The sequence below is a fragment of the Micropterus dolomieu genome, linkage group LG14 (genome assembly GCF_021292245.1).
Source record: "Micropterus dolomieu isolate WLL.071019.BEF.003 ecotype Adirondacks linkage group LG14, ASM2129224v1, whole genome shotgun sequence".
NCBI classification, from domain to species: domain Eukaryota; kingdom Metazoa; phylum Chordata; class Actinopteri; order Centrarchiformes; family Centrarchidae; genus Micropterus; species Micropterus dolomieu.
The window spans coordinates 25,231,069-25,247,380 of NC_060163.1; the positions used below are offsets into that span (position 1 = coordinate 25,231,069).

At 40.5% G+C, this 16,312-nt stretch overlaps 1 protein-coding gene across 3 annotated transcripts in view; it reads right to left on the minus strand.

The window, feature by feature from the left end:
* Positions 1-16,312, minus strand: part of abca5 (ATP-binding cassette, sub-family A (ABC1), member 5) — a 30,820-nt gene that overhangs the window by 14,185 nt on the left and 323 nt on the right. Inside the window, exons 1-18 of one of the 3 annotated variants that reach the window (XM_046068197.1) lie at positions 15,375-15,504; positions 12,764-12,927; positions 11,046-11,232; positions 10,708-10,881; positions 8,890-8,987; positions 8,011-8,237; positions 7,763-7,904; positions 6,613-6,801; positions 6,014-6,161; positions 5,655-5,832; positions 5,152-5,210; positions 3,726-4,012; positions 2,521-2,640; positions 2,205-2,343; positions 1,684-1,774; positions 1,355-1,494; positions 909-1,028; positions 589-790 (exon numbers count right to left, since the gene is read on the minus strand). In XM_046068197.1, coding sequence (XP_045924153.1) covers positions 589-790; positions 909-1,028; positions 1,355-1,494; positions 1,684-1,774; positions 2,205-2,343; positions 2,521-2,640; positions 3,726-4,012; positions 5,152-5,210; positions 5,655-5,832; positions 6,014-6,161; positions 6,613-6,801; positions 7,763-7,904; positions 8,011-8,237; positions 8,890-8,987; positions 10,708-10,881; positions 11,046-11,232; positions 12,764-12,927; positions 15,375-15,387 — 2,678 coding nt within the window. In that variant the 5' untranslated portion in view covers positions 15,388-15,504. Of the gene's footprint in view, positions 1-588; positions 791-908; positions 1,029-1,354; positions 1,495-1,683; positions 1,775-2,204; positions 2,344-2,520; positions 2,641-3,725; positions 4,013-5,151; positions 5,211-5,654; positions 5,833-6,013; positions 6,162-6,612; positions 6,802-7,762; positions 7,905-8,010; positions 8,238-8,889; positions 8,988-10,707; positions 10,882-11,045; positions 11,233-12,763; positions 12,928-15,149; positions 15,168-15,374; positions 15,505-16,312 lie in introns of those variants that run through there. The other 2 variants (XM_046068199.1, XM_046068198.1) reach the window with 2 other exon arrangements.

Sequence of the window (16,312 nt, forward strand, 5' to 3'; positions counted from 1 at the left end):
GAGTAATTGTGGTTTAACATTTTAAAGTAAATCAAGAAACATCTGGCTCGTGATGTAGCCTACAGAACATTCTCCACTTATAAAACTTATAAACACTTTGGAAAAATAAACTACAGAAGTATTATCAAAGGAGGCTGTTGCTTTATTATTCTAAACTGACATTACATTTTTAGTGTACAGTTGTGGTTATAGTACTTTAATATACTTTTATTTTATATAGTTCCAAAGCAAAAATCTTTGTTAAAAAGTTCAGAGTTTTAAAGTTAAAATCTACTTGGCAATAAATCAGATTGTGAGCTTATTGTGTGTTGAAGACCAGTAACTCACTTGAAAGATATTTAATTAATAATCAAATAAATAATTTACAGATTAGTCAACTACAAAAATGATCATTAGTTGCAGCCCCATTATACAATTTGCTCTTTGTCATTCAGTACGATTGTGATAAAAGTTACAATGAAATTCAACATGCTGATGAATAAACAACATTTGTAGAAACAATTTTCTATCCACTGTCACGTGTCTTAGTACCAAATAACTGACCTGAAGCTGCATCTTCTTTTCAAATTGTTGTCTCTGCAAACTCACGTGTAAATGAAGGCCTTCCTCTCCCTGTGCATGTTGAGCATGTGCAGCCAGGCCACGGTGCTGAACTGCTGCCGCCACAGAGCCTGACCCGACACAACATCTGACTTGCTGTCTGAGAACGTCAGCAGCCGCTGGTCTATATCGTCCACAGAGGCGTTATCACCCTCATCCTCCGCCTGTTCCCGATTAAACACACTGTAGTCTGAAGATACGAAAAAAATACAGAGAAATACTCGTTTGGGCAAAATAAGTCATTTTAATGAATTAGGGAGTCGTCTTGTATGCAACAGTACTGCTCGCTACTCTGGTTCCACACTCACCAGCTTGGTCCACTTCAGCCTCTGCCTCCAAACGAAGAAAAACATCCTCCAGTGTTGTCATAGAAACCCCATAGTTGATAATTCCCAGTCTGGGTTGACTGTCGAACTCAGAGAACAAGCCTATGAAAGACAAATTAATCAGTACTTGCTGCTGGTCCCCTCCTCTTAGAGTCAAAGCTGAGCCGCAAATGAGTTGCAGTATTGTTTAGCATTTGTCTGGGTGGAGTTTTCTACTGAAGGACAGTGTGGGCAGTAAGAAGAAACTACATACATGGACTTTCAGACTTGAACACCTGCAAACTTCTAAACTGGCTGTGAACGTAGGATTTAAACAACTAGCACCAATGTTGACTTAAACATAAAAATTAGTTTTATAATTGGACTCAGATCAAGGAGCTGTATGTGTGACTATCTATATTACTTATCTAGATGATAAGTGATCTGACCTGGGAACGTGTCCATGCTCTCAAAAGGCAGAGTGAATGTCAACTCTGCCTCGTGTTGTCGAGACAACTTTGCCTTGGGAACATGCTGCTCGACCAATGACGTGATCTTTTCAGCTTCACATCCCTCATTAACAGACATTCTGCAAGGAAGGAAGAAAACTAGTTAAATAAAAAGACCTAATTGAGGACATAAGACAAAGGTTTTTATAGGCATTTTAAACATTCAATGAATTGTAGCAAAACTAAACATTAAAAATGTATTAAATACTATATGTATACTTTATAAAATTGAAACAATTAACTACATCAGGGAAATAAAATGTACTTGCCTGAGATGATAACCAACACCACACTTGATCTTGAGATAAAGGGAAGAGCCAACACATTTCAGCTGTCCTTGAGAGATCACAGCTTTGCGATCTGGAATAAAATTAAACAACAGATCAAGCACACATTCTGCAGTTGGCTTAAAAACAATTTCATGACACATCTTCAAAGCACAACTATCTGTGTTCAACTTAAATTTTTCTCTGATGCTGACATGAATCCTGCCAAATGTACAAATAGAAAGACAGCTCTTTTATAAAAACACAACTGGAGAAAATGCGTAAAAATTACCACCTTGAAGTATTCATTCTCAAATACTCGTTCATTACACATAACACTGTGTGCATAATGGTATAAATGCAAGATACAAAATTCTTTAATTAAAATAAGAAATTTAGACTTTTTAAAAGCTGGATAAAAATGACAAGAGTAAAAGATAATTCGTATTCAAGTTGGAAAGACATCTGCTTAATGGTTTTTGTACCTGCGGGTCAGTGCATGTTATGTAACAGAGAGTTCATACCAGCGAGAACGTCAGCCTCGTCCATGTAGTGCGTGCTGAGGACAGTGACTCTGCCGGCTCTGCGGCTCTTCAGCAGGGACCAGACTTGGTGTCTGGAGCAGGGGTCCATGCCAGCTGTGGGCTCGTCCAAAAGCAGGATCTGAGAGGGAAAAAACATGATGCGAAGTGCTCAGAATGGGCCCAGACTCGTGTTATCCTGCTAAGACTGGTAGCAGAGTTACTGATAACTCCATATACTTTCCAGTGTGAGACCAGGATACACACAAAAAGATATAAAACTAAACGATTAATGATTAATGATAAAAGCTCCAGGTACCTTGGGATCTCCGAGAATGGCGATGCCCACAGAGAGTTTCCTCTTTTGGCCTCCACTCAGATTCTTGGCCTGGGCAGTCATGATCTTCTCCATGTCCAGATCCTTCAGCACTTTGGTAACCTGTTAGAGAAGCAAAACCGCACCAAGGATCAACACCTGAAACTTTCCTGAATAAACCGTTCAACTCTTCATTCACACTCATCTCTGAATAAGCCATCCAAAAAGTCAGATTGATAACTCAAGATGACTTGTGTCTCAAATATTAACTAACGAAATGTGCCTTAAAACTAAATGTTTCTCATAAAATGAAACAGTGTAAAGTTGTGCTGCAATATTAGAATACAGAGAAAAAAAAGACGTTTTGATTATTTCCCTTCACCATCCAACAAAGCGTTATCAGTTAAGCGTTGTCAGTTGATGTTTGGGCTTTGATATATCTAACATTACTAGTATTTTAGAGTATTATAGAGTATTTTACACGTATGAGGAATTTTCTTCTTCTGATTAGGTGCTACACGTAGACAAACATACATAACATACATTGACACAAATAAATGTAGAAACATATAAATATGGAATAAACAGATGCAAGTAATAAAAAAATAATACAACTATGTGCAGAGAATGAACAATGTGGCACATATTTACATGTGCATTACTCCGGGTTTGTGTTGTGCAGACGTATTCCAGCGGGAGAGGATATTGTATTTTTATAAATACTGTAGGGAGGGATCAGCTGCAATCTTTCCTGCTTGCCTACAGGACTTTGAGGCCAGCAGGAACGATCTGATCAGCTGATCATATTTATTCTTATTTTCCCTTATTTTCTGCTTTGTCAGAATCTTGGGCACAAAACTTGTATAGATTTTTTCTTTCATCACATAAAAGCAACAAAACAATTCATACTAACTTCCACCTGATTTATCTTACCAACCATAAGATCGAGGCTCTTAAATTAATGTAAATGCTTCGTATTTATATAGCGCCTTTCTAGTCGTTTCAACCACTCAGTGTGCTTTTACACTACATCCACCATTCACTCACATTTACACATTAAGTGCTCAAACAGAAACTAATATTCACGCACATTCATGCACTGGTGGAGCAGCCGCCAGGGGCAATTCAGGGTTCAGTATCTTGCCCAAGGACACTTCGACATGCAGCCTGAAGGAGCCACAGTCCTTGTGTTCAGATCATCACCTTACCTCAGCATCGATGTCTGCAGGTGGGATCCCTTTGATGGCAGCAAATATCCGCAGGTGCTCCTCCACAGTGAGCACATCAAAGATGATGTTGAACTGGGGACAAATTCCCACCAGCTGTTTCATTTCTGACCCATCCGCAATCTCCGCCACGGGGGAGCCGTAGATAGTGGCCGAGCCGTTAGTGGGAGGGCAGATGCCGCACAAGATGTTCATGAGAGTGGACTTTCCAGCCCCGCTGTGTCCCAGCAGAGCCGTGATCTGGCCCTCGAAGATGTCAAATGTCAAACCTGGGGAGGGGATGTAAAGAAGGAGACGGCATCATGATGATCGATGAGATAATGCACATTAACATAAGAACAGACGCAGAAGGGCAGTAAAAGGCAAATAAAAGATAAATTAGGTGAAAATGAAAACTTGCATGTAAAGATTGATTTTTCATTACTAAGTGGTTAAAGGGAAAACAGTCTATTCCCTCAGCCTAACCACCATCTCACCGGTGATGAAATTACATTTTTCTTTCTAAATTGAGCAGAAGATATTCCACAGTAACTTTGTGAAGTCAAACTGAGATATACTGTGCGAACTTGAGCACATCACAACTTCTGCTATTTGACCTTAAAAGCACCAATCAAGTCAAAGTGTAGAGGAGATGCTCACAAGTCTCTGAGCAAGAGTCCAAGTCAAGTCTCAAGTCTCTGAGCAAGAGTCCAAGTCTCAAGTCACTCGTGGTTATAATGAATGTTGTATCACCTGCTGCGTTCAATCCAGGCTGCTTATAAAACTGCAGAGCAATAAGGGATTCTGTAACGGTCACCTGTTTTTCACTTACAGAGCACAACCATGTGCAATGCAATTAATGGCTTATTAACTACTGTAAGTCAACACCAACCGCAGACGCTCAAACCGAGGACTCGGGATTTTATTTCAAGACCAGTCAAGACCATGACTTTGGGAATATCAATAAATTGCTTTCGCGTTGTCTGATTTGTTAACATCCTAACTTTGATTGGAAGTAAAACATACTACTTCAAATAGAACCAGTAACCCTGAATAACGACTGTCACCCCTCCCTGCGATGCTGACGTTGATTTCAGCTCTTAGTGTTTGTATGTGGATGTTTTAACGGGAATGTGGATCTTTCAGATCAATCTGAGAAGCACCTACGATCTCGTTCCACATTTTATTGCGTGACATGCAATGCAGGGAACTGGTCTTGGTCTTGACTCGGTCTCACCTTCCCTCGGTCTTGGTCTCGACTGCTCTCAGCCCCTAAAAGTCTTGGTCTTGTCTCGGTCTCGATAAACTCTGGTCTTGGTCTAGACTTGGTCTCGGTTTGGGCGGTCTTGACTACAACACCAGCGTGAGGCCTAAGTCGGACTCAAGTCAGAGTCTCAAACTCGAGTCCCCATCTCTGTTGAGGACTCACCTCTCAGAGCCTCCACCACGTTGTCCTTCTCTTTGTACACTTTGTGGATGTTATTGATGCTGCCAGAGAAGAAGCAAACGAGCAATAAAGAAAAATTAAAACAGAAAAGAGAGAAGTGTAAACACAGAAGCAGTGTCAGAGTGAAGGCCAGCTCTCAGGTTGCTGGCTGGTCCCAGAGGTTCTCCTCAGGCAGGACGAATGAAGGAGTGAGTGGTGTTTGGCACTGAACCAAGAACAGAGCAAAAAGCCTTCATTTCTCTCCTCATGCTTCAAGAGGCTCATCCTCTGAATAGGTATTTAGATATAGATGTTATGTAGGTTATTCTAAAACTGCATTCAAATCTTTATTTACACTTAAAGTTTTTATCAAACTGTATTAACCTCTCCATGCAAAGTAACAAGCAGCACTTCCAAGCAGCTCTTATTGCAACAGACTGTTAACACTCAACACAAAACAGAAATCTGCATTCCACTGACATACGTATGCAAGTTCGGACTTTTACCGGATGGCCTCTTTCCCTCTGAACTCAGGTGAAACAGGCTCGACAGACTCGTCCCCACCTGGAGCGCCGTTCGCCTCTGTGTCATATACTGAGCTCACTTCAACGTAACGCTTTCTGCGTTTGGACCAATAAGAAGGCTGTAGGAAGTACACCAAGGACCTCTTCATTCCAAACTCACCTGAATTACAGACAAAATGTAATTATGTAATGGTATTACACATGATATACTCAAACAATGATCTCATGGGATGTTGCTGGAAAACTGATACCAACTAACAGTATTAAATAATACTAATACTGTAGAATTAATTAGTTGTAAATGATGTTGAGGTATACTCTGTGTTTGTGTGTGTACTTACCAGGCAGTACCTGGTCCAGGTAGACAGCCAACAGAAGGTAGAGGATGCAGTCCAAAACCAGCATGAGCAGGGGCACGTAAAGAGGATGAGGGCCATTGGTCAGGGAGGAAAACACGGCACCATCTCCCTGTGCCTCCAGGTAAACCACCTAACATATGTACACAGACACATACACTCACACACACGTACAGATCAATTCCCTACAGTCACAGTTATTAGCCTCCACACTGTGTGTCACTGCGTCCTCCTACTGCGTTATTCTTTACGTTTAAGTAAACAGACATATGCAATACCAAAATCAGAAGCACCTGTGGTCGAAAGATAGTATGCTTTGTCTCTGAGGATGACCAACCTAATCTAGTACTCTTCAAATTCAAAACAAAATTTAAAAAGGTCAAAAGACGACAATGGCAGAAAAAGTAAAGTTAACAGGATGTTGGATGGTGAAAGGAAATTCCTGATACCAACAAGCCAGAAATAACAATATTCATGGAGAATTTTCTTGGCCAATTAGGTATTTCATTACATGGCGTGAACTCCAAGATGACCAGCAGAGCATGGTGTGGGGATGTGGGTAAGTGTGTGTGTGTGTTTGTCACCTGTGCAATCCCGATTGAGAAGGCGCTGGGGGAGAGCAGGCAGAGAAGCCAGACCAGCGGCTGTGGGAAGTCCTTCATCAGCACGGTGAACAGCGACAGGCAGCCAAACACCACCGTCAGCATGGAGCCCACTGTGCTGGCAAACTTTGGCTTCTTAAATAGGGGAGTCAGCATGAAGGAGAAAAAGATCTGTGAAACGAGAGAGAGAAGAGAAGAGAAGAGTGAAAGAAGGCAGAGAGAGACGTAATTAAAACCTCCTGCCTCAATTAAAAGATACCGTATTTAAAACTATATAACCGGATATATTACTTTCTTCCAGGCTACGAAAAAATCAAATTCCAAGATTAGCAACAATTTAGGAAAATGTCATGCTTGTAATGCTGCTCTTTTATTTTGTGACTGGTAATTTGCAGTTTTCATGGCAACCACTTAAACCTAATGTATCCCCATGTCGCCTGGATATTAAATTTGGGGTATATTCTGTGTGCGCACAGAAAAACAATTTGGTGTTTGTACTTAGCCCTGGCTCTGCTAACGGGAAACAAACAAGCGGCTTGGTCTGAGCCACACAACATTATTCCAGTCATTCCAGTTGCAATTTGTGTGTCAAGTAGTGTTTCACCAGCAAGGACCACACAATCAGCAGATAGGATTAATGATCGAAATAGAAAGATTTACGAGGCTTGCAGTTGCTGACTAGACAATCTAAAGCGTTGTGGGGAAGCTGCGATGGGGAAATCTGCAAATGATGTTGTACAGAGCAAACACAAAAACACAATAAGGTCTCCTAGCTTTTCCTAAATTTTAAATTTCCTTAAAAACACACTGTCAACAGTCAGGGACTATTTCTTCAGTAGAAAGAAGTTTCAATGATAACTGAAGTCTGTGGATCATCAAGAACAAGGTAGATTGTTTCTGGAAAGACACGTCGGTGCTGACATTTTCACTGCTGTGAGCACCACAACACACTATTCACCTCCATTGTGTTGGGGTGGAGACAGAAATCTCAAAAGAAATATAAATCTTAAACCTAGGCGACTAAAACCAAATCTACCTACACTAATACTGATGTAATTTGGGTGAAGTGACCCTTTAAAACAAAGCAACACATCTGCTTAGGTTTACTTCCCTCTGTCACAGCTCTACTCACCGATGATATTCCATAGAGGAAGATGAGGAAGAAGATAACCAAGAAGTCGCTGTTAGGAAACAGAGCCGTGTACGTTGCGATGATGGACATCAGGAAAGACATGGTGGTTACCAGAGCAGCATACAGGAGGCCCCATGACAACCTGTTGCACAACACAAAAACACAAGCATATACCCAGACATCCCATTCACACAGAAAGCAGATTACATATTATTTTTTATCCAAAAAAGTGTCGTCTTCTCCCTCACCAGAAAGCAGTGTCGTAGAGCCCCATCATGGTCATGGTGTCTTTGAGGCGATGTTCCTTCTCAGCTGCCACATTGACGATGAGGAAGGTTACGAAGGGTGTGAAGGCCAGGACCAGGTAGATGGAGATGAGGGCGTGGGGGAATTTCTGCACCTCCACAGAGCCTGGCTGACCCATCATTACTACCTTCAGGTCCATCTCACTCCACACAGAACGCTTTGTCTGCATCTGTGCACAACAGATGGACCATGAGCACATGTGTGTATCACAATAGGACTCTGAGTAATGATGATCTTCATTACAGATTCATTTATCAACTTACATTGACTGATAATCATTTAATCTAAAGATTTTTTTTTAAAAATGCCCATCACAATTTCTGGGGGTCCGAAGTAACATTTTTATTGTTTTGTCTGAAAAGTCCAAAAGCCAATGATATCTGAGATACAATTATAATCATCAGGTTTAAGAAACTAAGAAGCTGTTTTAATTTATTATAAAAATTGGTATCAATCAATTTTTTGTCAGACCACTAATATAAATATCGCCAACCGGGTACCGGTACAGGGTTGCGCTGACATCGGGCGAAAGGCGGGGTACACTCTGGACAGTCCATCACAGGGCCACACATAGACAGACAACCAGTCACACTCACATTCACAGTTAAGTCACCAATTAACCTAGCCTCACCAATTAACCTAGCCTGCATGTCTGGGTAGAAGCCGGAGCACCCGGAGAGAACATGTAAACACAACACAGAAAGGCTGGGGTTTGACAGGGGTTTGAACCCACGACCTTCTTGCTGTGAGGCGATAGTGCTAACACCTGTGCCACCCACAGTAGGGGAACTCTGGAATGAAAATGTTCTTTGCTGTCTCACCTGGATGATGGCTGCATCGATCAGAGACTGGAGGCGGACGAAGCCAGAGTACCAGTAATTAGCTGCTCTGCAGTTCACCGAGGTGGTGAAACAGTTGGCTAGAGGAGAACAAGCACAATGACACTTTACATTTCAGCTCTGGCTTGCATTTATTTGACTCTTTACATTCCCTCTAAAATTAAGTAGCATAATTGTTTTTATATATTCTGTTGTGTTCATCACATCTCACACCGGCATATGATTCAATACACAAAGCTTACCCCCCCAACCCAATGACCCCTGATTTGGACATTTTGCCTTATATCCTGTCAGGAAGGATCAGTATCAGTGAAAAGCAACAACCAGGATTTTCCACAGCTTAACAACAAAGAGTATTAAATCAGGATTTTGGATTAGCTACTTAACAACCTTCCCAGACTTGTCTTGGAGCCTATCCAGCATTGTCATGGTTGGGTGCTTCCGCTCCTTTTGCTGAAAGTTAAATATCTGAGACAGCATGAGTTGTGGAGCTGTTTTTTAGTGAGGAGCAATAGCTACCCCTTCTATCAAACGCCAGATTGATGGACTGCTACAGAGATGGCTTCATTCTGAGATGGTTCACCCTCCTCTAAAGAGAACTCTGAAGCTGCAGTTTTAGTTTGTTGAATCGCACTAGAGTTGGTTTTCCCCCTTGGTGCGGGTCGCTTGGGCAGGTGTGAATGCAGCAATCGCACTGTGGTTCGCACCAAAAGTGGACCGAGAGCTCCTTGAAGATGTGGTCTCAGTACGCTTTCAAACAACCTCTGGTGCGGTGAAAGCAAACGAGCCAACCACAGGATTTTATGGTAACAGAGATGTGCATTATTTCCAAAGCTAAACCACTTATAAATCCATCTGCAGACCGCAAAATGTGATCAGCGATCTTATAATTAATCTATATAAACCATGCTATGTTTATGAAAATCATTTGTTGTCAGCGCAGGTATTTTCCCTGATTAATACGTTAAAATCTGTTTAAAAAGGTTTGTCCATAAAACATTTGTGACAGCGATCCCACAGTAGATTATACTATTATATTGCCTTACTATTATTATCATAATAGGCTACGCAGTCAATCTGTGGTCTGACATATCAGAAGCATTAAAGTGCTGCATAAAAAGATTTGATTTCCCCACGTGGGTCCTGATGATGCAGGGTGACAATCGCCAAAGCTGTCGAATCAACAAGTTACCTGTAAGTCTGTGTATTGCCATGGTTGCTTCTCTTGGTTTGTAAAACTGCAGTGTGAACATGAACCGGACCAGAACTAAAATGCTACATCATTTTTTCCCCACTTGGTCCGGACCAAATAAACCGAACTACAGGTGTGAAAGCGCCCTAAAAGAAGATCCTGAAAGATAGCCAGCTCCAGTCTTGATGGTTCCAAACATTTTCCTTTTTACAATAATGAAGCAAAATGAACAGTGACTCATTAAGTAAATTCAGCACTGATAGGGTTTTTCCATTGGTCCGAGGCGTGCCAGCCACAGAGCAGGGAACACCCGGGCAAAACCCTATTGCTTTGTGTGTAATTTCTTTACTGTGTTCTTAGTGACAGCTAATAAGTTTCAGACTAGTATTTATACCAACGGTCTCAATGTAGGCTGTATGTAGTAAGCAAGCCTGTATGTCAATTATAATACATCTGTAAAATGTTCTAAAAATTAAGTTGTGTTTCGTCATTGTGGGGAATATAGTCTGTAAACTGGTGGAAATCTACGCAGGAAGTTTTATATGCATACATAAAAGGAGACAAAACTAAATACAATAAAGTTAAAAACAGTCCTGTTAACACTTTACCAATAGATTCTGTGTAATCGCTGGGTAGGGGCAGCTGGCTGTACGGGAAGCGCAGTCTGTAAGATGTGGCAGAGCTGTCCAAGAACACAACACCAACATAGCTGGAAGGCTCATACAGGCTGGCGTTCTCCAGGTCCTCCTCACTGGCGAACATCTCCAGACGATCTTGCATGTCTGAAAACATAAGGAGGAGGAAAAAGTGTAAATATAAAGCAAAACTTTGGCCCATAACCCTAAAGTTTTCCTTCCTCAGTCACTTTCTCATTTGATACAGATGAGAACAGCATCTTATAGTGTAGCAGTGAATTTAAAGGGTGAAAGGGTTCTCAGGTACTTACGCATTTCCTGGGCCACCTCTTCCATGATGTGATTGGTGACGTTAGTGATTGGCGTGTAGCCCAGGCCCTTGAAAAAGATGTCGTCAAGCTCCAGCTCCATAGTCCTGATGCCTCCATAATAAACGTGAGGATTCAGGGTGCTGATGAGTATCAGGAGCCCCAACAGAAGCAGAGGTAGGATCAATTCCTGCAAAGAAAGTAAAAGAACAGCCGATGAGAAAACCACACATGGTTTACTCATAGCTCATCCTTGGAGGAAAACTCTCAGTCCAGGTCAGTCCAACCACAAACATAGAAGATTAATGGAAATGTGGTTGACTTCTGTCAGCAGAGTAGCCTCTCTGACTGGTCCTGAAGAATTACCCAGCCAGATGGAATATGTAACACCTTCAATATCGTTTGTGTCTCTCCCAGAATCTGATCCCAATTGGATTTGGTCACTACCCAAAGCTTGTGACCATGAGTGAGTTATAAGTTAATAAGAGCACATCGCCTTTAGGCTGTTCAAATAAGCTCATGACAAACGCCAAGAGCCTTCTGTCTCTCCTGCAATCCATAAACAACATGCCACAGCTTGACCTTGAGCAACAAAGTAAATTGAAACAATAAATTACGAGCCACTGGAATGTCAAGAGCTGATTTCAGAGCGTGTCTGGCTTTAAAACAGATTTAGAGCAATACATATTTTAGGGCTTTTGGTTCCACAGTTCCTGGACACAGATAATCCCAGAGGTGAGAACTCAAATCGCATTTAGCAACCAACAAAGCTGGGTTCTGTTTTCACGTTCCAACAGAACACTACGTAAAAAGCTTAATTTGGTTTCTCATAACGCCCATAACGCCAGTGACAAACAGTTGGCAAACAAGTTGTAGCAATCACACTGCAGCTTAGGAAAGCCCTGGACTTTCCTATCGGCCATTAAGGAAGCTACAGGAAGCCGCCCGGCTGAAAGGTTAATACACAGAGACATTAAAAATGCATCAGTGCAACTTAAAGCCAAATGAAAAATGCATGGTTCAACAAAGAAGAAATTGAAAGGGTGTGGAGGCACTAGCCATTTTGTTAATTCATACATAATGATTTTGGAGTTAAATAAAGGACTACTTTACCAAGGGCAAATGGCTTGTTTGTTTTTACCACATTATAAGGTTTATTAACTGCAGCTGAGGTTTCCCCGTAATAACCCCAGAGAGAGCTCTCTCAGAGATCCATTCAGAATATGGACTACGTCACTGTGCTAGCCTTGAGAAAAGGCATGTGGAATGCAAGATAATGGTATGGTACATCACCGGCAAAACAAACCTTTCAACAAACACTTGTCAGAGGTAAAACACTTTAAGCAGGGAAGTAAAACAGCTTACAGAATTGAAAGTAACAAAAAGGACTAAGTGGAAATAACACGGTGGATATATAAAGGTAAGCCAGTAACATAAAGTATGAAAAATTAGTATGTATTAATGTATTCAACTCAGCATCTATAATGTATTAATTACATATATTAGATTATCTTTTTTACAAGCTTACAATATTAAATTATAAGCTTAGTTCCTTCTACACTTTCTTTGCACAATATTTGTTATAACTCCATATTGAAAATTATTGACTTTGCTGCATGAAAAATCAAATATCAAACACAGCAACAGTAAGACAGACATAAGCTGGATGACACTGAACTCTGCAGAACCAGCTTCATATCAGCCTGCTGAAAACAAAGCACCTGAAGACTCTGTTGCTTGGTCCTCCACTTGATGAGCAGATTCTTGTAGAGAAGACTTCTTGTTTGGTTCCAGACTCCAGCATCTCTTCTGTGCACAGGCTTCATACTTCCAGCATTCCTCATCTGGAATACGTGTGGACGAGAAGTCGTAATGCTGGCCTCAGCTGCAAGGAAGAAAAAGGCAGAGGAAATGAAAAACTTCCACCCTGGATTTTAATCAGCATCTAAATTAGAGCTTAAATGATGAGTCGATTGTTTGAGCTACAGATAATTAATCTGCATCGATTGTTTTTTAAATCTTCAAGATTTTGTTTTTGTCGTGCCCGGTAGTAATGTAAATATTTTTGGACTCTGGACTGTTGGTTGAATACATTTAGTAGTGATGTTACAGTCGAAGCACACTAATGGACACAGTACTTTCGAAGAAGTATTGCAGCAAGATGTTTTAATACTTCATCAGCATACCAAAAATCATGTGGCCAGAGGTGGCGTGTTGGATTTAAATATGTGATGTTCTTGTCAATTGCTTAATAGTGATTCAGTGCTTGAAAAAACTTTGTTTCACTAACATTTTCTGAGCAATTTAAATATTAGGGGAATTCAGACTGAAAAATTATTCAAAATGTCTTAACAGTTTATAGACAATCAATTTATTAAGAAAATAAGCTTCAAATTAAAATATTTTCTACAGTATGGATGAAGGGATAAATTAGTCCATGATTTTTGTAATGAAATGTTAAACAAATGTCCAACACATTTTCTTGAAGCACTGATGTACAGTCTGCCTTTTCCCTTGCTGCAATCAACAGCAGCTGCATGTTTTTAAGTATGTTCCTTCATGTATGAATGCCTAACAAAGATCTGAGTTAAATATCATCTTTAAAACTACTCTTAGAGAAGCAGCAAACGACAGCTATTCCCATCTTCTCAGTGAATCACCCACTGCTTCAGAGCAGGTCATGCTGGGGTGATGCTGTGCTTTACTGCGGTGAAGTTAGTTTTAAGTTGGATATTCGACAGACGTTCACTCTGGGAACCAGCGTTGGCACAAAGAGTGACCTTTAGCTCTCCTCCAACTGCTATATTATTTACAGAAGTACTTGATAGAACATAATTGCAGTTTTTAGAAGATTTTAGTGCTTCTTCTATTTTACATTCAGAATCAGCATTTATTTTCAATGGCTTCTCATCAGACCCAGGGACTCCTAACCAGTGCAGGACTAGACTGGACAAATGAGACACACCTCTTTTTATTGGAATTTAGTGCATCTTCTATTTTATGTTAATATTTTTATGGAAAAATCTGCTTTTTTCCCCCCTCCATAGCTTCCATGTCATGTGACCCAGTGGTAACAAACAAATACCAAATTGTATTAGTACCCAAGAGCAATAGAACACACTTCTAGTACAAATGCATTTCTACTTCACAGGTGCAGTTTAAAGATTTGTTTTCCATAAAAATGTTAATATAAAACATAAGGAGCACTAAAATCCTTATTTATCCAGTGTAATAATACAATTCGCCATTGGTTTGGATTCCCTGCGTCACAAGACATGGAATAATGCTGATCTTTACATAGAAATATTAAAGCTAGGGTCATGTCCCCCCCTCCCCCCAAAATGCTTCTCTAGCTTTCATAGAAAACAGAACCATTAAAATCCAATAATTTATCCAGTGTCAGCATCGGTTTGGAGACTCTGGATGAAGCCTTTGATAATAAATGCAGATTTTTCCCATAAATTTATTCATTTAAAACAGAAGAAGCACAAAAAACGAGCAAAGTTGCGAATATATTATATTTAAATGATGATGTAAAGGTAATTAATCACACATAAGCAATGAAAATAGGTGTGCTACATAAGAACAATTCATTAAACGTTTTAAATCATTTCCACAAATATGGGCAAGTCAGCACTAAAGTTTTAAACATAACACTGGTTTTGTGTAACTGCAACAGTAATTTATTGATGGGCCCTCTGAAGTAAAACCCCCCGTGGTTAAGAGCGAGTGCTCGGGTGTGAGCTAGCCGCCCTCTCACTGCCAAACACCGGGTGAGCCTGAGTAAGAAGAGCCGCTGGATAACGTTACTGAGCCGAGTATCCAACTTAAAACTAACTTCACTGCGGTCTTCACAGGCTGGAACTCGGTAGCCGTGTCGACAAATGCACTAACCCCATGTTCGTAAGTGGCTTTTAGCTGCGTGTACAGCAAGTTAAAGTTAGTATTAGTAACAGTTACCTGACAAATCAGCATGTAACGTTAGCTAGCATTAGATATCATGAACACCTGGCGGACACGCCAACCTGCTGTTGTTGGCATGGCTGGCATTTTTTTTATAGTATGCTATCAAATTGTTCGTTTGAATTCGAGAAGCATTACATTCACCTTTTTGTTTCGATGCTGACTGGAAATAAGAAACCGTTGCTAGCCAAGTACGAGAGGGCAAAAAAAAAAAGAAAAACAGCCAGAAAAGAGACGTTTGTGTCTCCTGAGCAAAACGAGCAACACAAAGTGAATGCGCACAAGCAAACAAGCTAGCAAGCAACACCGTCGCTGTGCTTCGGAAAACAATCAAATGCACTGAGAAAAACAAACATTTAACATACTCACGTATGAAATACATTAAGACATATCGTTCCTCGAGTAGCGTTTTAACGGCCTTTACATTACAGATGTCATGTAAACTCCCTGAACGAGCGCCTTGTTTTTTTTCATTTCTTTACGTCGCTTCTATTTCCTCCTGTCAAATACTGAGAGCCCACAAAACGTGACGCCTACCAATCAGATGTGGCCTACGGTTTGAATGACAGCGGTTTGCACCAATCAGAATGTGACCAAATTACAGTTTTATTATCATGTCACAAACAGAGCATATCAATAAATAAACTGAACAAACACACCTTGTTTTAAGGATTTATTAACTTGAATAATAAATAATAACAAAACTAAAATTAAACAATAAACGCTACTGGTCGAGAGAAACAAGTGATACAAACTACAATATGCAAATGAGTGAAATAATTTATGAAAAATAATAGACAAATGTGAAGAACTATAAGGAAATGTGTGAAAAATGATGCACAAAATATCTCCATTTGTTAACATATTGTTTTCATGAGGTGCTGTAACAAGCAGACACAGAACACATACGTCAAACTGTGAAATAAGATTATTTTAACAACCTTAAAGCATCATTATAGAACATGCCTGTGTTGGTGTGTACTGCGGTATCCCTGTATTCGATTTAAAAGTGGTGATGGCGGGGAGTGCGTGTAGGAAGCTTTCAGGATGTCTCTGAATTGGAGGAAGCCATGAAGTACAGAGGGCACAGGGAGCTGCTGGACAGCGTTGGTCCTCATCAGTAGATCTGGTCCCAGCACTAACCTAACCTGCAGCCGACAGATGTGGGAAAGACAGGGAATGGAGTCTACAGGAAGGAGAGGAGAAAAATTTAAATTGTCATAACTCAAGGTTTACTACATATTAGTAAAGATCTGTAAAGACTGTATTTTATCACTGTACCGAAATGTGGACATGGTTCCCAGCTC